Consider the following 24795-nt stretch of genomic DNA (forward strand, 5'->3'; position numbering starts at 1 on the left):
TTGTTTGGAATTGTTTTCTCCACAAGATCTAAAACTGTCTTTAGAAAGGCGTTGCAAAGACAAGTTGAACTAGCTCTATTAGGCAGGGGTGTCAAACTCATTCCACAGAGGGCCGAGTGTCTGCTGGTTTTCGGTTTTTCATTTCAATGAACACCTGGACAACCTAACCAGGTGAGGGGAGTTCCTTTGTCATTTGTGACCTTCATTTATCAATCAAGGGTGGAGCAAAAACCTGCAGACACTCGGACCTCCCATGGTAGGAGTGTGACACATGTGGATTAAAGTAATTAACCACTCAAACTAGTTTAATCAGGTGTGTAGATGTTGCCCAGAACAAAACCCTGCGCCCACCATGAAACTCCATAGACTGTAGCCTAGCTAGCTAGCTAGCTGAAACTGTTGAGTAGGCCAATAGCTAAGATTTTGATTGAAAACCTTGACAGATCAGTGAAAATGCATAGTGGTTTGAGAAATGTCGTAAAAAGCAATAAATCAATCTCCATAACATTACATACTAGCGATTAGAACCACATGTTTGTTTTTTTATACTTCACTTACCGGTTAAGAGAATGATCGCATGGGAGGATTGGGTACGTTCCAAGTTGTCTTCTTTGTTGAAGTCATGATGAGCATTTGTGTTGTAGGTTAAATTACACAGATTCTGCACAGAATAAGAATATACATTCAAACTGCCTGGAAAAGCGTTTCTTAGATTAATTTAATTTGATATTCTTATATAAATTGAACAACACAGAAAGTAACCTCCCCTGCAGCCGATTGTGTTGACGAGCTGGAACGCGCTCCACATTACATTGGGTTGAATTTGCATATGTACAGTACTGATCTTGGGTCCGTTTTCCGTTATTTTCTCGTACGACTTGGGGAGAGAAAGCAACATCACCCGCAAGGGTTTTGATCGGCCAACATATGTTTTCTGACTGCCATGAGCGCAAAACCCCAAAATATTACGTGAAATCAAGCATAGAAAACAGTATTTGCCATTGATAATGTATTTAAATGTTCCCTGGCAAAGATCCCAAAGAGTGCCATTACTTGGCGTAATCTCTGAACGGTTTCAAAATGCCTACCTGTTGAATATCATCTTGTCTGCAGCAAATAAATGTATCGGAAGAGTGGAGTGGATGATTAAATACATTTCTTTCAATGGAAAAATCACCCATAAAATAAATCTGAACACAGATGTAGGCTATGTATGTAGGCTGCTATTACACATACTAATGCCTCGTTCAGGTACTATCAGTTCTCGGGAATTCCTAGTTCCGACTGGGAAGTTTCACTTGAATGACCCTCCAAATAGGAATTACAAGTTGGAAATTAGAAAATTATGTGGCCAATCTTATTGGTTTAAGAATTGTTCAGACTTCAAAAGCACTTGAACACAATCATGTCGGAGTTACAACTTCCCATTTTCCCATTTCCCACGAGAATGTGAAGCCAACATAATACTGCATTCAAGTGCTAGTCGGTACTAGGAAACTGACATTTCTGACTTGTTAACTGGTTGAACGCGTTACAGTAGCCTAAGTATATAACATGAGTGACATGACCGTAATAATCATAATGGAAAGGCCTTGGAAGTACCATAAGTGTAAGCCAGCATCATTCATTATTTTACATTTAACCTGTTTAACATGTAATACATGCATTATGAAGAAAATTGTGTGATTTAGGCTCCACGAAATATGAAATGGGTTATTAAGAAAATCGTGTACGGTTGCCTACATGACAAAAAGGACTTCTGATTACAATTGCACCAGTATCCAGAGTATTAAGCGAAATCAAGCACAGAAAACAGCATTGGCATTAATAAAACCATTTTTCACACGAATTAAGTCGCACGTAAATGTGCGTCTTTTCTCAAAAATTCTGTTCAGCAAGTCTAAAACAGTACATATAGGCATACAACGACACATTTTAAAACATGGTTAAACAAAGATAACATTGCTGTATATTCATAACGGTGAATTAGCCATTAAGAAGAACAAAAATGAAATATAAACTATCGCGTCTATATGGTTGTTTCAAAGGCTTGTGTGTAGCCTACTGGTTAAATTTGTGTCTTTTCGCACGAATTAAGAAGCACATAAATTCGTGTCTTTTCTCACGAATTAAGCCACATAAAACAAACAAAAACGCACGAAATTTGCTGAAATGCTTTATTTGCATATATGCACGAATTGATTGTGAGACTGTGTTGCAGCCATATACTCTGTGTTATTCTTTTTATTTATTTAACCTTTATTTAAATTAGGAACACATATGGTGCGGGGAGAAGTCAAAGGATCCTAGTCAGGCTGTTTGTCAAATCCAGATTAAATATAGACCTACATGTGTATCAAATCTGTAGGCAATAGTGGGCTAAATCAATGAAAAATGTAGTTGAAATGTTCAGGCATTGTCATGATCTGTGATCAAAATATGCTGGGATGTTTTTCGGTTCCGTTTAGGCTAAGGTTATGTGTAAGAACGCAACTACACTGAAAAAAATACCCTGATTCAATGCGATTCTCTTGAATAAAATTTTTAAAAAATGTATCTGTTAAGATGTTTGGTCTATGAATAGACCCATACCGATTATATCTTTTTGGTATTTTGCTATAGACATAGTCTACCACTAATATTCTAAATTGTCACACATTTTCTGTGTGATAATGACAGTTGCTTTTTATTTAAAAGTGCATGTTTTCATAAGCCTATAGGCTGAGCAAGGCCTTCAATAGGATAGTAGACTATGCAGAAATCATCGCGGAGTTAATCATTGTTATAGGCAAGATGTCTATATATAATCTGGACCATTGTTTTTTTTTTTTAAAGCTAAGCAACAAGGGGTAGCATACGCTACTTGCCCATCTCTATAACAAGGGTTAGGCTTATATCCTCTCATACCCCCTCAATTCAATCCCTGCTATTAACTCCACAGAAATTGATAGCCTACCGATTGCATGGTGACAGTGATTGTGTCTGTAAAACCGGTAGTAAACTTGTGGTAAACTGGGAACTCTGGGGGGGACAAGCTCAAATCATGACATCAGTGATTTTTAGGTTTATAAAGTCAGAGAAAGATGCCCGAGTTTCTGAATTGGAATTCCATTAAAAACTGTTTTTCTTGAACGCACTGAAGTCGGAGATTGCTGAGTTCCCAGGTGTTCTGAACGCACCACTAGAGACCTAGGCTACCTCTTATTTATGAATCGGGCTCCAACAAAGAAACCTTTGTGTCCATATTGATTTGACAAATAGCCATGTCTACACAGTGGAGAGGTCTTTCATAAAAAACTTACACGCAAACTGACACGTGACGTCTCAGTGTCACGTGTACACAACGTGAACACTATGTCTACATGACGTGAACTGTCACGTGACATGAATGTGACGTGTGGCAGTTTGAGGCCTTGTCTGCATTGACAGTCCATGTTAATTCATGGCGGTATCTTGTAGCGCTTGGAAGAAGTTAAGGAACATGGCGAGAGATATCACTAGCTTCAAAAGGCTGAATTCTGGCCTGAATCACTCCCCAAATGTGTGTGTTGAGTCAGCGCTGCAGCAGACATCTGAGTCACGTGAGTGAGAGGAGACGAAGCAGTACGAGCGCAAGTCATGATAACTTTTTACCAGTTGTAGGTAGGCTATTTAGATTGGCATTATGGAGACACCTTTTTCCAACCCTTTTCCATAGAACGTATTAACGCGCTGGAACTGATGCACATCAAGAAATAAGGCGACAATGCACAGAAAACTACTTTAGGCGCTCTAGCGCGCATGAGATACATTTGCTCGGAGGTGGTTTAAACTGCATTCTAATGTCGACTTTGCTTATGGAAAACCATATCGAGCGAGGGGTTTTACGCACACTCAGTTCTTAGGTCTCGAGCACTGCGCAAGTGGACATTTTTAATGGAAGTTATGGAACTCCCTTGCGTGCTTCTGATATGGGGAAAAGTCCACAATGAAGCTGACATTGAATATGGAGAGTGTATTGATTTATATGCATATGTAGGATACTGTAGCCCACCATTTCATACAATAAAAAATATTATGAAATTATGATACTACTGGAGTCATTGCAAATCAATTTGTGCCACTTGTGTAGACTACATTTTTGTTTGTTTATTCTATGTGTAACTCAGTGTTGTTGTTTGTGTCGCACTGCTTTGCTTTATCTTGGCCAGGTCGCAGTTGTAAATGAGAACTTGTTCTCAACTAGCCTACCTGGTTAAATAAAGGTGAAATAAAAAAACCTGGAGCTGGCAGGCAGATTTAATAAATAGTTATTGTTGTAGACTTGTGTTATTATGCAATTATTAATGGCCATGTTTAGTTAATGAAATTGGAAGTTATCAATTGCCGATCAGCTGTTGTTAGAACGCTTTAGATTGAAGGTAACGGCCAATCAGATTAGGCTATGGGTTAAAATAAAAATGGCTGTTGTTGACAAGCATAGGCCAATTCAGTTCATATCCATATTATTAATATATGATTCAGTGATTGAAATTACGACCCCATCCTCAGTAGCCTATTCCAGCAGGGTATTGGGCAACAGAAGCACTTACCTCGAAATCGCCTCTCTGTTCATGTTAAATAAGCAAGCTGCTAAATCGTTCATTTTACTTCTTACCTAGGCTACTGTAGGCTATCAAGATCTATAGGCTACCTGCATCTAGCTAACCAAACCATGGCAAAGTTTAATTACAATCCTAAACCCAGATTCTAGTCAGTTAGCCTAGCCCAGGTATTCCAAAACTGGGGTACACGCAATGCCGTCGGGGGTTCGCCAAATAAAAATGGGATTCACATTTTTTTAAATATATGTTTTCTTCACATTTTCAAACAGTACATTTATATTTTCCAACGCTATACATTTGGGTGAGGTTTTTTTCTCGCCTGAGTAGCCTCGTTTAATTAATACAATTAAACCATTTAATGTTCAGCGAAATAACAACACTGTCAAATTGAAACGGTATTCGTCGTCTGAAGAAGAGGAATCATCGGACCAAAGCGCAGCGTGGTAAGTGTTCATGCTTGTTTTATTAAAACTGAACACTATAACAAAAATAAACAAGAGCATAACCGAAACAGTCCTGTAAGGTGAAAACACTAAACAGAAATGAACTACCCACAAAAACCATGTGGGGAAAAGCTACCTAAGTATGGTTCCCAATCAGAGACAACGATAGACAGCTGTCCCTGATTGAGAACCATACCCGGCCAAAACAAATAAATACAAAACATGGAAAAAAGAACATAGAATGCCCACCCGAATCACACCCTGACCAAACCAAAATAGAGACAAAAAAAGCTCTCTATGGTCAGGGTGTGACACAAATACAGGTAGCCAAGCCAAATAATTAACATTAACCGTTACTCTCTCATGGGAAACCTTCACTCTTGAGGAGACATTTAGAAACGAAACATGACAATTTGAAAAATAAGCCACCAGAGATTTTTGAGGGATAATAAAGACGACTTTCGAGTAGTATAAAAGCAAGAGATACCATTAATTAGAAGGGTCATATGGTGAGCTACCGAGTGGCTAGGACAGGCAAACCCCATATTATTGTGGAGGACTTAATTCTTCCTACTGCAGCAGATATGGCTGGGACAATGCTGGGGGAAAAGGCCCCAAAAACGATACAGACAATGCCTTCATTAACACTGTTTCACCACGCATCAGTGACATGGCAGGAGATGTTTTGAAACAATTACTGCTTCGCATACAAGCCAGTGAATTATATGCCTTACAACTGGATGAGTCAACAGACGTGGTGGGCCTGGCACAGCTCCTGGTATATGTCCGACATATACCAGGAGCTGTGCCAGGCCCACCACGTCTGTTGACTCATCCAGTCTGTTGACATCCTCTTCTGCAAACCACTGGAAACCAGGACAACATGAGAGGATATTTATTAAATTGTTGTAACCCCTATTACTAGCTTGTTCAACCTCTCTTTCGTATCGTCTGAGATTCCCAAAGATTGGAAAGCTGCCGCGGTCATCCCCCTCTTCAAAGGGGGTGACACTCTAGACCCAAACTGTTACAGACCTATATCTATCCTACCCTGTCTTTCTAAGGTCTTCGAAAGCCAAGTTAACAAATAGATTACCGACCATTTCGAATCCCACCGTATCTTCTCTGCTATGCAATCTCGTTTCAGAGCTGGTCATGGGTGCACCTCAGCTACGCTCAAGGTCCTAAACGACATCATAACCGCCATCGATAAGAGACATTACTGCGCAGCCGTATTCATCGACCTGGTCAAGGCTTTCGACTCTGTCAATCACCACATTATTATTGGCAGACTCGACAGCCTTGGTTTCTCAAATGATTGCCTTGCCTGGTTTACCAACTACTTCTCTGATAGAGTTCAGTGTGTCAAATTGGAGGGCCTGTTGTCCGGACCTCTGGCAGTCTCTATGGGGGTGCCACAGGGTTCAATCATCTGGCCGACTCTCTTCTCTGTATACATCAATGATGTTGCTCTTGCTGCTGGTGATTCTCTGATACACCTCTTCGCAGACAACACCATTCTGTATACTTCTGGCCCCTCTTTGGACACTGTGTTAACTAACCTCCAGATGAGCTTCAATGCTATACAACTCTCCTTCCGTGGCCTCCAACTGCTCTTAAACGCAAGTAAAACTAAATGCATGCTATTCATCCGATCACTGCCCGCACCTGCTCGCCCGTCCAGCATCACTACTCTGGATGGCTCTGACTTAGAATACGTGGACAACTACAAATACCTAGGTGTCTGGTCAGACTGTAAACTCTCCTTCCAGACTCATATTAAGCATCTCCAATCCAAAATTAAATCTAGAATCGGCTTCTTATATCGCAACAAAGCATCCTTCACTCATGCTGCCAAACATACCCTCGTAAAACTGACCATCCTACCGATCCTCGACTTCGGTGATGTCGTCTATAAAATAGCCTCCAACACTCTACTCAACAAACTGGATGCAGTCTATCACAGTGCCATCCGTTTTGTCACCAAAGCCCCATACACTACCCACCATTGCGACCTGTACGCTCTCGTTGGTTGGCCCTCGCTTCATACTCATCGCCAAACCCACTGGCTCCAGGTCATCTACAAGTCTCTGCTAGTTAAAGCCCCACCTTATCTCAGCTCGCTGGTCACCATAGCAGCACCCACTCGTAGCACGCGCTACAGCAGGTATATCTCACTGGTCACTCCCAAAGCCAATTCCTCCTTTGGCCGCCTTTCATTCCAGTTCTCTGCTGCCAATGACTGGAACGAACTGCAAAAATCAATGAAGCTGGAGACTCATATATCCCTCACTAGCTTTAAGCACTAGCTGTCAGAGCAGCTCACAGATCACTGCACCTGTACATAGCCCATCTGTAAACAGCCCATCCAACTACCTCATCCCCATACTGTATTTATTTATTTATCTTGCTCCTTTGCACCCCAGTATCTCTACTTGCACATTCATCTTCTGCACATCTACCATTCCAGTGTTTAATTGCTATATTGTAATTTACTTCGCCACCATGGCCTATTTATTGCCTTACCTCCCTTATCTTACCTCATTTGCACTCACTGTATATAGACTTTTTGTTTTCTTTTTTTCTACTGTACTATTGACTGTATGTTTTGTTTATTCCATGTGTAACTCTGTGTTGTTGTATGTGTCGAACTGCTATGCTTTATCTTGGCCAGGTCGCGGTTGTAAATGAGAAATTGTTCTCAACTAGCCTACCTAGTTAAAGGTGAAATAAAAAAAGGGGTATGGACTATTAAAAGTTTGGGAACCACCGGCCTAGCCTATGCCTATTGAAATTAAAAGTAAATCTCGTAAATATGCCATTTATAACGGTTTGTAGTCTTAACATCTGCCACATAATAATGGCACAATTGCCAGAAAATAGCCTCACATTATTTTCAAGTTCGTCCAAGTGTTTCTTGCACAGAGATTTTGACATCCTCTGTCCAACTTTCATCCCTCAAACTCTCCTGTTGAATTTATTCAATTATGCACATGCGCATAATGGATTTATTTACAATCGTAGCAGTCAAATGACTTAAACTGACATCCATTGATGGAAAATCACCTGGCGAGTTTAATAAGGGCAAATTATCTTTTCGCTTGCAACATATTCAGATTTCTTTATTAGTCAATACTCTACCAGGGTTTTTCTACAAAATAACTAAGTTAACCCTTTGTTACATTTTATCTATTATCCATTTTACCAATAAAAAATGTTTTAATGGAAAACCAAATGTTGCTTCTTACGTCGTTGCTTCTTACGGTGTTACAAGTTATGTTGATATTCCTTAATTCGCTTGATAACGTTATGGGAAAAGGGGTTATTAGCTAAATGTGGCAACTACTCTCTTGCTGCAGGAAAAGGCTTTGTGTGCGGGTTTTGAGTAGTCATTGGGCTAGAAATTTAGCTTGACCTGGCAAGCCTGCTCCCTTGATTGAAAAAAGTATAAAATAATAGCCACTCAGCATTGAGCTAAACTTAGTGAGCTCTACTGTGAATGGTCCTGGCACACCAAAAAAAAGTGTCAAGGGAAGCAAGTTTGGATTTGGCTTCACTCCTGACCACATATAAGTAACTGGGAATTGAAATAGACAATAAACTGAAATTCAATGACGGTGCCTTTGCAAAGATAAAGAAATTGCAACAGAGACAGTTTTTTTTTATGCAAACTGAACCGTTTAAATGTTGACCTCCACATCTTACAAATGTTCTATGAATCTGTCTTGCCGACTGTTCTATCCTTTGGTCTGATCTGCGTGTTTGGAAACATGCGAGTGCAAGACCAAGTCAAGTTCCAGCACTTGATTAAGACGGCGGGCAGGATAATTGGTATAGATCAAGAATCAGCTACCAACATGTACACAAAACTCATCCTCCTAAAACTTGAATGCATTTTACAGGACAGTACTCATCCCCTTCATTCAAAATTCAGACACAGCAGCAGCCAGACAAAGGGAAAGAGACATCTTTAAAAGAAAATGAAAACAGATAGATATGAGGACTCTTTTATTCCAACATCCATTAGGCAGTACAATAGGTAGTCTGTTGGTCGCTTGAGTATACAGCGTATTGCGCTTTCACTTTAAATGTGTAGCTATAGCACTTTGGATGAATTCTATTGTGTAGTTTCTCTGTTTTCATGTTTTATGTACCGTCTTTTTAAGCACATGACCAAATTAATTTCCACCTGGTGGGATAATAAACTTGATCTGAATCTAAATCGCATCAAGAGAAATACGTCATTGACAGAAATAACTTGAGTTGTTGCATCTCATTGTGTTGTTGTCCTCAGGTGGCTAGCTAGCTCGCAAAAATTGGCCCTTTTCCTAAATTAGCCATGGATGGAGATAGGGATTTGGACATGCCACTTTACTTAATTCTCCATACTGGCCAATGATTACAACGGTAATTCTGATCCAACCATAAATTCATACTTTGTGCCCCTGGACTGAGATGTTGGAAGTTCAGTATGTAGCTAGAAGGCTAATGTTAAGTAGCTAACATTGCCCATGAAAGAAAGTTAGGCTAGCGAGCAAGCATTTTAGCCAGGTAGCCTAGGACAGCAAAAAATAAAAGTGTGTACTGTATGACAGTCATAGACCGATGACATTGGTGTTTCTCTAGAAGTACTGTAGGGTGAGTCAACATGTTTTTTCTATTTGCACAAACACATGCATGCATGCACACACACACATACACAAATCAGAACCATGGACAGCTACATCATATTTAGCTTACATTGGACTAAATTGTTTTTGGTATATTTTAGTTGTCATTGTATTAGACCAAGCATAGGTGATTTGATTATGTTGAAGTTGAAATGGTGCTGGAATTGCAGCTCCTGTTTTCTTTGTGACTTGCGGTAACACTCCGTGGTTCTAAATCAATAGCTGTTTAGTAGTCTGAAAATGTCAGAAACATTAACTTGCTTGACCATGCTGTAGGTCATGTAACTGTTTGTTACATGTAATATGCTTTATGGACGCCACTGAACAGAGGTTGCTCTCCGGTTTTGTGATGAAACAAAGGTGTGGTTGAATTTATCCTGCCACTGTGTCTCCTTATTGTCTCGGCCTTAGGCCTATATAGCACGGTCGGAAGGCGTATGAACTAACAGGTTATAGATAACGCAATTATACGCAATTATCACAACACATACAGTGCCTTCGGAAGATATTCAGACCACTTCCCTTTCCCTTTTTCCACATTTTGTTACATTACAGCCTTATTCTAAAATGTATTAAATATTTTGTTCCCTCATCAATCCACACACAATTCCCCATAATGACAAAGCGAAAACAGGTTTCTAGACATTTTTGTAAATGTATAAAAAAAAAAAAAAATTAAATACCTTATTTAAGTATCCCTTTGCTATGAGACTCGAAATTGAGCTCAGGTGCATCCTGTTTCCATTGATCATCTTTGAGATGTTTCTACAACTTGAAATTGAGTCCACCTGTCGTAAATTCAATTGATTGGACATGATTTGGAAAGGCACACACCTGTTTATATAAGGTGCCACAGTTGACAGTGCATGTCAGAGCAAAATCCAAGCCATGATGTTGAAGGAATTGTCAGTAGAGCTCAGAGACAGGTTTGTGTTGAGGCACAGATCTGGGGAAGGGAACCATAACATTTCTGCAGAATTGAAGGTCCCCATGAACACAGTGTCCTCCATCATTCTTAAATGGAAGAAGTTTGGAACCACCAAGACTCTTCCTAGAGCTGGCCGCCCGGACAAACTGAGCAATCGGGGGAGAAGGGTCTTGGTCAGGGAGGTGACCAAGAACCCGATGGTCACTCTGACAGAGTTCCTCTGTGGAGATTGGAGAACCTTTTGGAAGGACAACCAGCTCTGCAGCACTCCACCAATCAGGCCTTTATTGTAGAGTGGCCAGACGGAAACCCCACTTGGAGTTTGCCAAAAGGCACCAAAAGGACACTCAGCCCATGAGAAACAAGATTCTCTGGTCTGATAAAACCAAGATTGAACTCTTTGGCCTGAATGCCAAGCGTCAAGTCTGGAGGAAACCTCTCACCATCACTACGGTGAAGCATGGTGGGTGGCAGCATCATGCTGTGGGGATGTTTTTCAGCGGCTGGGACTGGGAGACTCGTCAGGATTGAGGGATAGATGAATGGAGCAGAGTACAGAGAGATCCTTGATGACAACCTGCTCCAGAGCACTTAGGACATAAGACTGGGGCGAAAGTTCACCTTCCAACAGGACAACGACCCTAAGCACACAGCCAAGACAATGCAGGAGTCGCTTCAAGTCTCTGAATGTCCTTGAGTGACCCAGCCTGAGCCCGGACTTGAACCCATTGAACATCTCCGGCAGGAACTGAAAATAGCTGTGCAGCGACGCTCCCCATACAACCTGACACAGCTTGAGAGAATCTGCAGAGACAAATGGGAGAAACTCCCCAAATACAGGTGTGCCAATCTTGTAGCGTCATACCCAAGAAGACTCGAGGCTGTAATCACTGCCAAAGGTGCTTCAACAAAGTACTGAGTAAAGGGTCTGAATACTTATGTAAATGTGATATTTCTGTTTTTTTCTTTATAGATTTGCAGAAATGTCTAAACTGTTTTTGCTTTGTCATTATGGGGTAATTGTGTGTGGATTGATGAGAGAAAAAAGCTATATAATCAATTTTAGAATGAGGCTGTAAAGTAACAAAATGTGGAAAAAGTAAAGGGGTCTGAATACTTTCCCGAATGCACTTTAGATTGTAATATGGCTTTTTTTTCTGACTTTCCCATTGATTTTACCCACACACAGTTACTGATTGTGTTAGCTGTGTAGTTGTTTATCTCTTCTGAGCAGTGGCCTGGCAAGAGAGCAAATGTTCTATACATGGTGAAATCACACATTATTAGCTCATTGTTATGGATGTATCCCCCAAAAGAATCACTAGAAAACAGTTTAAACAAGCGCAGATGCAGCTAATTTGCTGTTATTCTGTCTGCACTGTTTCACGTGACTGTGTTAACCAAAATTGCCTGGCTAGCTAGCAAGCAAGGGATACGAACATTGCCAGCCATCATGGCAAAGGAACACTTAAAATTAACGACTGGGTCCATAGATTTAGGGTGCGTTCATAAATTCACTCTGGCTATCTCTTCCAATGTCAGAGCACTCTCGTCTGAGAGTGCCAGATTGCAGAATAAAAGCAAATTTATGCTTGAACCGAAAATGTGGTCGGAGGCTCCGTATGGAGGGTGTGACGCAATTGTAGAGCCTCTGGAGGCACGCAGAGGGCAAATTGAGCTCCGTACCGCATCACCGTGTCCTCCAAAAATGTTTTAATAATGCAGAGGGCTCCAGTATATCGCCCCATTGACATGATTGGTTGATGGTAGGTGGGGGCGGGAGGTCCTGTATAAACACAAACTCAGTTCCTTGACAACTTCCTTCACAACAGCTCTGCTGTTTAAAATCCCCAAATAATGTTTGCTCTGACTTCTGCATAGGCAACATGCAGTAAATACGGTATGGCCACTGCAGTTTTCGGATTGACCATGTAGGGCCTTTAATTGATGAATTTACGAACATGCTACATATGACCGGTGTCAGTAAACGCTGGCAAAAAAAACATCATTAAATTGTTGCCAGTAGCATAGTTACAGTCACCAATGCTCTAGATAGCTTGAAAACAGCCTAACCAGCTCTGCTAGGAAGAGAAAAATGGTCAGAGTGAGGTGTTCTCTCATTTGTGTCTTGAAATAGCTAGCCAACGTTAGCCAGTTAGCTTGGGTGCTTGACTGTGGTTGAGGTCAGAACGCTGGGATCAACCCTACTCGGCCAGAGCGTCCACATCCAGTGTGCGCTCTGAATGTAAGAAGGGACAATCTGAAAACTCTCTGAATTTACGAATGCCCAGAGCGCACCCTGAGCACTCTCTGGCACTCCAGAGGGAATTTACGAACGCACCCTTAGAACAAAAATATTTAACGACTGGGTCGCATCTCTGGCATCGTTGGGACTACATCTCTCTACTTCTCTATAGGGTCATACATGGGAATTGTCTTACACAGCCGTAATTCAGTTAACCTGCAGTACCGAAGCAATACTGTAGGCGCAGTCAAAAGCGCGCTTTCAGACCCGAACCCTGGCCCTTTGGCAGCAATAGATCGACGGGAGGGAGACACCGGCTTACGACGTCAAATGCAACTAAGTAGACAGACAGAGAGCCAGCCAATGCGCGAGCGAGCGGCAGCAATAGCCTCCCATTTCCTGTGTTGGATCATATTCTTATAACCACCAACCGCTTGAATAATCCCAGAGGTTGTCGTTATTATATAAAATCCTAATTTGTGTGTATTTAATGTGGTAAACAGGATTTGTACACAAATAACACCCACAAAAAACTACTGGGTAAGCATCACATGCTCATGTTTATAGATGAAGAAGGACGTCGCTCGATTTGTTACGTGCGCTCTTTTGGGGGTAACTTGTCAAGGCACGGATTCAGAGGGGTCCTACATTAGACAAATGAATTGAACTGGAGAATAGACACAAACCGAAAAGAAACCCGATTTGATAGGGAACAGAGGAGAAAGGGGGGATTCAGCTAGCAACGAACCTTAAGAAGAAGGAGGATCATAGAGAAATAGTAGGTGATTATTTTGTTGTCCTATTGACGTGGTGTAAAATGACAGATTATGTTCAAGTCATTGTTATTGTCACCCCATCTTGACAAAGGGACCGAAGAGGCTATACGTTGACACACAACGTATAGCCTATGGGTTTAAACCAGCAGTTTAGACCCATAGACGGTTGAACAAAGGAGTAGGCTACTTCGATGTCTATGATTATTTGCATTCATGTAAATATTTAAACAAATATGTGTATATGTGTGTGTATATATATATATATATATATATATATCTGAGTCAGAACATAATTGATTATCAATTTATCAAATTTGGGGACAGATTAAAAAACATTATAGGCAAAATAATTGCAATTAATTATAAATGAAAGTTATTATACATTTAAGAATGAATTAATAATTTCGTCTAGAGCTCTTCTTCTCATCTGTTCCTCTATCGTCCCTCTCCTCGTCTCCAGGACTGAGTTGAAGCATTTGCCCGTCATTTCTAACTCGTCCAAAGAGCTATAGGCTCTTCCTGCTCCCTGCTCTCACCACCTTTTCAGTGTCCATCCTCGGTGCGCAACGGGTTGCTCCAATCCCACACCGTCTCAATGAAGGAGGCCGATGCAATCAAGCTCTTCATCGGGCAGATACCCCGAAATCTTGAGGAGAAGGACTTGAAACCCATCTTTGAACAGTTCGGGAAGATCTATGAGTTGACGGTGATAAAGGACAAATACACAGGGATGCACAAAGGTAAGGGGAGAGGAAACAATTACTGTGTAGGCTATGCTGTAGAGCGCACGGAAATACTTTATTATATAATGCACAGCTCTATAGAAATATGTTGTCTCTGACACTGTGCATTGAATCCCTATTTCTTTAGTATGGACATTTACTGTAAGTTACAATGCATAGTCCTGCTGTCAGGCATGAGACATTGTTTAGGCTATATGATTGAGGATATTTAGGCTATGCTACCTATGTAACAGGTGCATGGCCACTGGCAGATATGGCCAGTCTGGCCAGCCTACAAAATAAATCTATTTCATAAGTGCACCTGCCAGCTTGTTTTTGTTTTTGGACCAGCTGAACCAATGGGTACGTCTCAAATGGCACCCTATTCCGTATGTATTGCACTACTTTTGACCAGGACCTATAGGGCTCTGGTTAAAAGTAGTGCTCAATATAGGGAATAGGGTGTCAGTGTAGAGAAGAAGTTTTCTTTTTTACAACCAAATCTCTATTTTTGATGTAAATGGCATGTTAGAGAATGGTCCAGATACCTTTTATCAGGTTTCAAGTATGACCCAGATGCAGACAGTGTCGAAGAAACCAACGTTTATTTTTTAGTACAGAGGCAGGCAAACGACAGGTCAAAGGCAGGCAGAGGTCAGTAATCCAGAGAGGGTGGAAAAGGTCCAGAATGGCAGCCAGTCTCAGGTTCAGGGCAGGCAGGGGTCAATAATCCAGTGAGGTAGGGCAAGGTATAGAACGGCAGGCAGGGTCAGGGCAGGCAGAATGTTCAAAACCAGAAAGGACTAGAAAACAGGAGCAAGAACAGACAGGAGCAGGGGAACAAACGCTGGTAGGCTTCACTAACAAAACGAACTGGCAACAGACAAACAGAGAACACAGGTATAAATACACAGGGGATAGTGGGGAAGATGGGAGACACCTGGAGGGGGTGGAGACAAGCACAAAGACAGGTGAAGCAGATCAGGGTGTGACACATTTTTTGTGATCTCACATGTTTTTGAGGGGTTGGGTTAAATGCATTCAGTTGTACTGGCTAGGTATCCCCCTTTCTCTAGTATGGGGGGGCCCTGAAAAAACATGAACAAAAGCTCCCAAAACACCCAAATATGTCCTTGGCAAAGTTCTCAGTATAGTGATGCAGGTCTTTAGATGTTGTACATATAAAATTGTGTCATGAAATTGTATTTTTCATTTTGTTGCATCCCGAGCGATACTTCTCTGTCCATTCTACAGGCCAAAATAAAGGAAACACTTGAGTAAATGAGGGACACAAAGTATAATGAAAGCATGGTGTGCTTCCACATAGGAAGTTCCAGACGCTTTTGGAATCTATGCCAAGGCGCATTTACATATATTGTGAAAAACAACAGTTCCTCTCTCAATGTGAAAAATCTTTCCAACATTGCCCCTCGATAACGTCCAAGCCTCGGTGTGGAATGGAACATTGTCATGCTCTGATCCCATATCTCCACGTGGTTTTGCGAACAGGCGTGCGCGCAGTGGATGTGGTTTGATGTAGTTTACAATTGAAGTTACTTGCTGCAGTACATCTCCCAGTTCTGTTCTCAGCTCTTTTGCCGCCAGTTGCTCTCGGTGTATCATAGAATGCGTCCATATGGCAGAGGGAGACACATTCATAACTAGAGTGCAGAGGCCGGCCTGCCCGCCATCGATGAAACCCCATCTGCGCAAAAGCCCACCATTCGATCCCATGTGTAATCTGTTTTTCGTCAATATAGCCACGCAGCATCAACATCCCCTATACCGTTTCATGCTCGGGAATCGTGAGACAGAACAATATGTCCTCGTAAATAGCATCCCCAGACAAATAGCATCCCCCGACAAAAGTCAATGCATGGGCATCTAATACATGAGCATCTCAGCCCTCACAGCTAACGTCCATTTGGCGAGCATAAGCTGGGGAGTTTGAGTCGTTCAGTCAGTTTCCTCAATAGCATAAATTCTTCATTTAACAGTGTTATCTGACAAAGGTATTGATGTGAGTTTCTGTGCCTCTGCCTCCCCACACATTGTTTTCAACATATCAATCGCGGCCTGTATTATCAAAGTCTCTGCAAAGTAATTAATTTGCATTTTATTGCATGACATAAGTATTTGATCACCTACCAACCAGTAAGAATTCCGGCTCTCACAGACCTGTTAGTTTTTCTTTAAGAAGCCCTCCTGTTCTCCACTCATTACCTGTATTAACTGCACCTGTTTGAACTCGTTACCTGTATAAAAGACACCTGTCCACACACTCAATCAAACAGACTCCAACCTCTCCACAATGGCCAAGACCAGAGATCTGTGTAAGGACATCAGGGATTAAATTGTAGACCTGCACAAGGCTGGGATGGGCTACAGGACAATAGGCAAGCAGCTTGGTGAGAAGGCAACAACTGTTGGTGCAATTATTAGAAAATGGAAGAAGTTCAAGATGACGGTCAATCACCCTCGGTCTGGGGCTCCATGCAAGATCTCACCTCGTGGGGTATCAATGATCATGAGGAAGGTGAGGGATCAGCCCAGAACTACACGGCAGGACCTGGTCAATGACCTGAAGAGAGCTGGGACCACAGTCTCAAAGAAAACCATTAGTAACACACTACGCCGTCATGGATTAAAATCCTGCAGCGCACGCAAGGTCCCCCTGCTCAAGCCAGCGCATGTCCAGGCCCGTCTGAAGTTTGCCAATGACCATCTGGATGATCCAGAGGAGGAATGGGAGAAGGTCATGTGGTCTGATGAGACAAAAATAGAGCTTTTTTGTCTAAACTCCACTTGCCGTGTTTGGAGGAAGAAGAAGGATGAGTACAACCCCAAGAACACCATCCCAACCGTGAAGCATGGAGGTGGAAACATCATTCTTTGGGGATGCTTTTCTGCAAAGGGGACAGGACGACTGCACCGTATTGAGGGGAGGATGGATGGGGCCATGTATCGCGAGATCTTGGCCAACAACCTCCTTCCCTCAGTAAGAGCATTGAAGATGGGTCGTGGCTGGGTCTTCCAGCATGACAACGACCCAAAACACACAGCCAGGGCAACTAAGGAGTGGCTCCGTAAGAAGCATCTCAGGGTCCTGGAGTGGCCTAGCCAGTCTCCAGACCTGAACCCAATAGAAAATCTTTGGAGGGAGCTGAAAGTCCGTATTGCCCAGCGACAGCCCCGAAACCTGAAGGATCTGGAGAAGGTCTGTATGGAGGAGTGGGCCAAAATCCCTGCTGCAGTGTGTGCAAACCTGGTCAAGAACTACAGGAAACGTATGATCTCTGTAATTGCAAACAAAGGTTTCTGTACCAAATATTAAGTTCTGCTTTTCTGATGTATCAAATACTTATGTCATGCAATAAAATGCAAATTAATTACTTAAAAATCATACAATGTGATTTTCTGGATTATTTTTTTTTACAGACCTCTACATGCTTTGAAAGTAGGAAAACCTGCAAAATCGGCAGTGTATCAAATACTTGTTCTTCCCACTGTATATTATTTATAATATATATTATTTTCAGGTTAAAAAAAAAGTGTAAACGCATTTTTAATGAAAAAATATAAAAAATGATTGAAAATGAAATACAGAAATATCAAATTAACATAAGTATTCACACCCCTGAGTCAATACATGTTAGAATCACCTTTGGCAGTGATTACACCTGTGGTTCTTTCTGGGTAAGTCTCTAAGAGCTTTGCACACCTGGATTGTACAATATTTGCACATTATTCTTTATAAAATTCTTCAAGCTCTGTCAAGTTGGTTGTTGATCATTGCTAGACAGCCATTTTCATGTCTTGTCATAGATTTTCAAGCTGATTTAAGTAAGAACTGTAACTAGGACACTCAGAAATGTCATCTTGGTACGCAACCAGTGTATATTTGGCCTTGTGTTTTAGGTTATTGTCCTGCAGAATGGTGAATTTGTGCTTAGCTCTATTTAAAAAAAAATATCCTAAAAAACTCTGTAGTCCTTGCCGATGACGATCATACCCATAACATGATGCAGCCCCCACCATGCTTGAAAATGTGAAGGGTGGCACTCCATGTTGTGTTGGATTTGCCCCAAACATACTGTAACGCTTTGTATTCAGGACATAAATTTTATTTCTTTGCCACATTTTTTGCAGTGGAATGTTTTTTTATTCTATACAGGCTTCCTTCTTTTCACTCTATCATTTAGGTTACTTTTGGAGAAACTATATGAGTAACTCAGGGGCGGCAGGTTAGAGCATTGGGCCAGTAACCGAAAGGTTGCTGGATCGAATCCCCGAGCTGACAATGTACAAATCTGTCATTCTGCCCCTGAACAAGGCAGTTAACCCACTGTTCCCCGGTAGGCCATCATTGTAAATAAGAATTTGTTCTTAACTGACTTGCCTAGTTAAAATAAAGATTAAATTAAATATATATATATTTTTAACTATAATGTTGTTTATCCAACCTCAATTTTTCTCCTATCACAGCAATTAAACTCTGTAACTGTTCTAAAGTCACCATTGGCCTCATGGTGAAATCCCTGAGCGGTTTCCTTCCTCTCCTGCAACTGAGTTAGGAAGGACGCCTTTATCTTTGTCGTGACTGGATGTATTGATACACCATCCAAAGTGTAATTAATAACTTCACCATGCGCAAAGAGATATTCAATGTCTTCTTTTTTCATTTTTACCCATCTACCAATAGGTACCCTTCTTTGCGAGGCATTGAAAAACCTCCCTGGTCTTTGTGGTTGAATCTGTGTTTGAAATTCACTGCTCGACTGAGGAACCTTACAGATAAGTGTATGTGTGGTACAGAGATGACGTAGTCATTCAAAAATCGAATCAACACGACTATTGCACACAGAGTGAGTCCATGCAACTTATTGTGAATTGTTAAGCAAATCTTTACTCCTGAACGTATTTAGGATTATCATAACAAAGGGTTTGAATGCTTATTGAACTCAAGACATTTCAGCTTTTCATTTTGAATTAATTTGTAAAAACATAATTCCACTTTGACATTATGGGGTGTTGGCTGTAGCCAAGTGACAAAAAAAAATCAACATTTTATACGTTTTAAATTCAGCCTGTAACACAACAAAATGTGGAAAAAGTCAAGGGGTGTGAATACTTTCTGAAGGCCCTGTATTTGGGTGTTTTTGTAGCCTTTGTTCATGTTTTTTCTGGGGGCCCCAAACTACACAACCAGGATGAGGAAGTGATTTGCTGTTTGGGGTAAGTTTTTCAAAAACGTGAAATAACCAAAAAGGTGTCTGGACCCTTCTTTCACATACCATTTACATTAAAAAAAATTGAGAATTGGTTGAAAAACAACAACTTCCCCTTTAAAATCACAGTGCAACCTGCTGCAATTTCTCTTTGTCCACTGTTGTATCACAGTATACAAATACATCCTTTGTTTAATGGTATAATGTACCCTCAATCCTACCCCAGGCTGTGCCTTCCTGACATACTGCGAACGAGAGTCTGCACTCAAAGCCCAGAATGCACTACACGAGCAGAAGACGCTACCAGGGGTGAGTGCCCTCTCTGACGTTCAACAGCACACACTGGCGGAGTTCCAAATGGCACCCTATTCCCTATGTAGTGCACTATTGGCTAGAGCCTTATGGGCCCTGGTCAAAATGAGTGCACTAGTACTATATAGAAAGATCGGGTCGCATTTGGGACTCGGACACTCCCATGAGCAAAATGCGGAACAAGTGGCATTCTACCTCACTGCACTACACACACAGACACAACAGTGTGCCACAGAACAACTAACTCACTCTGACATGTGAGCTCCATTTCCCTTTGAGTTGATATGCCCAAGAGGTAGGTCAGAGGTGGCTTTCCTATATTCCCTGGACATGATGCATCCAGTCAGCGCCTTAGTCATCCTGCTACAACGTCTTTGGTTGTAAGTGACAGCTTAGGGTCATGCCGAAGTCATCTCTCTCTCTCTCTCTCTCTCTCTCTCTCTCTCTCTCTCTCTCTCTCTCTCTCTCTCTCTCTCTCTCTCTCTCTCTCTCTCTCTCTCTCTCTCTCTCTCTCTCTCTCTCTCTCTCTCTCTCTCTCTCTCTCTCTCTCTCTCTCTCTCTCTCTCTCTCTCTCTCTCTCTCTCTCTCTCTCTCTCTCTCTCTCTCTCTCTCTCTCTCTCTCTCTCTCTCTCTCTCTCTCTCTCTCTCTCTCGCATATCGCATATCGCATATTCAAATCAAAGTTAGAGCAGCTTGATGAGCATAACCACGCAGCAAGTGTGCTGCCAAGTGACATTTATGGAGCAGATTGTGAGGTGACAGGCATTCTTTCTCTGCAGTCTCTATAGAAACAGACTAGTATTGTGTTCCAAATGCTATTCCCTATATAGTGCACTAACTTTGACCAGAGCCTATAGGGTTCTGGTCCTCCTTCACTCAGTCTCTGAATATTTTCCTCTCATCTCCCTCTTCTTTTTATTAAGGTTTACTGAGTTGTATTCTTTGTTAGGTTTTATTACCAGTATTCCCGTTTTAAGATAGTAGTAGGTCAAATCAAAGTTTATTTGTCATACACACAGAACATGGTGTAGTGTACTCGGTACAATGAAATGCTTACTGGTACGCTGAGACAGTGAGGGAGTATGGGTTTTAGTAGGGGCGTCTGGGAGCCAGAGAGGTAGTTAGCACTAGCAGCAATATAAATCATATTATTAGGCTGACCCTCCTGACCTCTCAGAGGAGATCAGCAGGCAGGTTCCCCATCGCTTAACCTTCTCTTCCGTCTCCCCAGTGACTCCCCTCCCAGACCTCCTCACCCAAGTCTTGTACAACCGTCCGAGAACAACCTCCCCCTCGTGTCCCCTATCTTAACCCCCGCAATGAGGAAAACCACCTCATTAGCTACACACTGACTACCACCCCCTAGACAAGTAGTATCCTCACCCCAACTACCAGCTGTGGTGTAATCGTCATCTAATACCACCTGCACTGCCAGAGAATTAACTTCACCATCCTCTTGTCACTGACGCTACAAAGAAATTACATGAAAGTAATTGAAAGACGCGAATACACCAATGCGCTTCTGAATACATAAAGCTGAAGCATGTCATTATTTTTCTGTGCATTTATATTCAACATCCCTTTGTCTCTAGTGAGCTATACACTGCCTGCCATGGTGGAAAATGTTACTGCTTTTAATTGTCCTCACTACACACAAGCTGCGTCCGAAAAGCAGATATAGAAGTAAGAAGGAGAGGGGGAAAAAGTGAAGGGAGGGAGGGCGGGCGGGATGAACAGATGGTCTGATCTGAGTGGCACCTGGACTTGTGTTTAATTTCAGGTGAGAGACAATCTGTCTCAAAGGTCACCGACATGGAGGCAGAGGAATAGTGTCAAAACAAACTCACACACGGAGGAAGAGAGAGGTTGTAGACAGTGAGGGGAAAAAGACACACAAAGAAGAATCTGCAGCTGTACTCTCTCCTCCTTTGCCCATCTTGTACTCATGTCTTCCTGTCTGCTCTATCTTTATCTCTCCATCTCCCCGCTGCTATCCCTTGCTGTCTGAATTCTGTTTTGTTGCCATCCCAGTGTGTCTGGTCAGCTTCTCTACTACAGCTGCTTGAGACAGGTAAAGTCTGGGCAGACAAACATGACTACACAGACAGAAAATGGGCCAACTCGAAAATTGCTCCCCATCCCCCAAAATGTAACCTATATATCCCCTCTATCTCTATCCCCTCTATCTCTATCGGAGTTAGAGATGAGCTTTCACAATGGTCATCCCTACTGATAAAGGTCAAATGCTTGTTTCAGTGCTTTATTATGATAATGTATCTCTGCTTCACTGAAATCAGAACCAGCCATTGCCCTTTATTAGCAATAAATAACCAGGTGATGATGGATTTAGTCAAATCTGCCTGTGAATGATATTCCAATATTTTAGGACTAGTTTTGAATAATGAAATGTATATAGACTTCATTTTTTGGTATGTATTGCTGGGGCATGTCTCCAGAGATTGATTTGTGTGTGTGTGTGTGTGTAAGGCACAGTGAGATTGTACATGTGTGAGGAGGATGTCAGCTGTATGTGTGTTTAGTGGGGGAGGGGGAGGGCAGGTGTTCAGACTGACTTGATTTGCTGAAGGGGGGGTATGACAGGGAAGAAAACATCCAGAGATCTGGATTGAAGTTAAAGATTTTTACATCTTCATAAAGGGAATAAAAACTTGCACACTGCTCTTGCCAGTATCACTTTAGTTAATTCAGCTTTGTCAGAGCTTTTTTTTTTTAAGATCTTTATAAAGAAAATACCTTCTCCCTAAAAAATATTGAGTTTCAATATCTGACTAAGCTTGACATTTACTCTGCCATGACAAGTCAGATGCATTATTTTGTGAATCGTCTGAAAAGGAATTCATTTGTATCACTAACAATTGAGCATACACACAGTATGCCTGTGAGGATAGCCTATTTGTTATGTGTGCTGTGTGTCCATGTGTATAAGCATAAAAAGCAGTGAGTAGTCTGAGCAGGGATGATTATAATAATTAATGCATATCTGAGCACACATGTCTGATTGAGCTATTAAAGAGTGTGTGTGTGTGTGTGTGTTACATTTGCACATGTATGCATATCATTATACACTGATATCAATTTGTGCAAGCCAAGGGATGGTACAGATATTGTGAAAGCTCACCTCACTGTAGAAAGGCTCAACAGCTGTCACTTGAGGAGACTGTTGTGATGAATGTAGAATAGATTCAATGTATGAGGAGGGTAAATGGGTGTGAATTGAAGAGAAATTGGATGAATGGGGGGGTATGGGTAGAAGGGTGGGGGAGGGGCAGTGTTGTGTTTGAGACCACCTAAAGCGAGACCAATACTAGACCAAGACCGGCGCAAATCAAGTCCCAGTCAAGACCGAGACCGGGAATGGGACAAGGGGTCTGAGACAGAGTCAAGACAAATGCGAGTCCAATTCAAGACCATGTTGTAATTTTGTCAAATCACCACCATAATAAGAGTTGAAAATGTCCAGTATTTCACTGTTCATATTTCAGAACAACATGTGGATTCTTTAGACATTCAGAAGAGTGAATAAAGGCATGTTGAGGGACAATAGAGCCACTCTACAAATGATTACTAACCCAAACACATTCGGGGACAATTGGCCTTCAAAGAAGGGCTAAGGATTTATAAAATAATGATTATAATAATAATTATATTATTGTTTTCAATGATGTTCTAATTTAATCTCTTCCGTTTTTGTAGTACAGGATTTACACTGAGATATGCTAACTGGATAACAGTTAGCATATGCTAACTGGATAACAGTCATTCAAGTTCTTGCTAGCTAACCAAATGACACCTGGATCTCTAGCTATCTATAGCCACTGAAAAACGATATGAGGGCATGACATGACATCCTACTAGCAGCTATCTAGCTAACGTTAGGCGCCGTGATTTTAGCTTGCTACATAAATAGATACACTAGCATATTAGCCAAATTATGACTGACTTGTGATCATTGCCCTTGTTAGTTTGATTGTATTCAAAAGGCACTCGCGTATCTGAGCTGTCTTTGTTGCAGGTGCACGGTAACAGTTGCATAAGATAAGAAAAAATAAGAAACCCGCACACTGCTCTTGCTAGTATCACTGCTCTTTAATAAGCTTTACATATCGCCTTCGTCAGAGCTGTTGTTGAGTTTTTTTAAATTAACACCCTTAGGAAGAAATAGCTCCACCCACATCAATGCGTCGAAATGGGGTTGGAGGCAAGAGAAAACAAGTCACTGTTACCAAATATAACAATGTGCATTTCATAAATATTCGAATAAAGTGTGCACATAAAACGTGTCAAACACGTCTGTAAAACCATAATGAGGACATCGACTCACCAAGCGAGTTTTGATAAATCATTCGGTACAGCGCGAGAATAACGTCAAGAGTAATCTGAAATGCCTGCTGATCCCATCTGAGAGGTCAGGAAGGTCTTTATTTTTCCTCATCTTAGTTTGATTGTATTGACATTAGCCTTAGATACATTCGTCTATTTTTATCCAGAATATTGAGTCATTGAAACTGAAACAGTGCTTCCCGAATGGAGGCAGCGAACAATGTACCAGGCCAGCTGGGATTTACAACCTGATAGCAAAACATTTTGGACTGCCAAGAAATGTATTGGTGAATTATATTAATAATGCATTGAACTGCGTACATCTATTCTGCCAACAATGACTTAGCGTACGTCATGGAACCTATTTTTAAAACCTCTTAAGTTGGTTTTGTAGCATAAACTGGGAATTTGATATGTTTGACTATTATTGTCTGTTTGTTTCATATCTTCAAAGTAGTTAAAACGAAAAGAGTCCACTTTAAACTTTAGGTCACCGGTTACTTTGTGTGCTAAATGAGAAATATTTTTTTGCAATGGGATGTACATT

General features: G+C 41.4%; 1 protein-coding gene across 1 annotated transcript in view; it reads left to right on the top strand.

The window, feature by feature from the left end:
- The first annotated feature begins 14237 nt into the window (after positions 1-14237).
- LOC120041141 (CUGBP Elav-like family member 3) overlaps positions 14238-24795 on the top strand; it is a 36362-nt gene continuing 25804 nt past the window's right edge. Inside the window, exons 1-2 of the mRNA XM_038986093.1 lie at positions 14238-14385; positions 19822-19904. Coding sequence (XP_038842021.1) covers positions 14241-14385; positions 19822-19904 — 228 coding nt within the window. The 5' untranslated portion in view covers positions 14238-14240. The remainder of the gene's footprint in view (positions 14386-19821; positions 19905-24795) is intronic.

Source organism: Salvelinus namaycush, unplaced genomic scaffold, assembly GCF_016432855.1.
Source record: "Salvelinus namaycush isolate Seneca unplaced genomic scaffold, SaNama_1.0 Scaffold41, whole genome shotgun sequence".
Classification (NCBI taxonomy): Eukaryota; Metazoa; Chordata; class Actinopteri; order Salmoniformes; family Salmonidae; genus Salvelinus; species Salvelinus namaycush.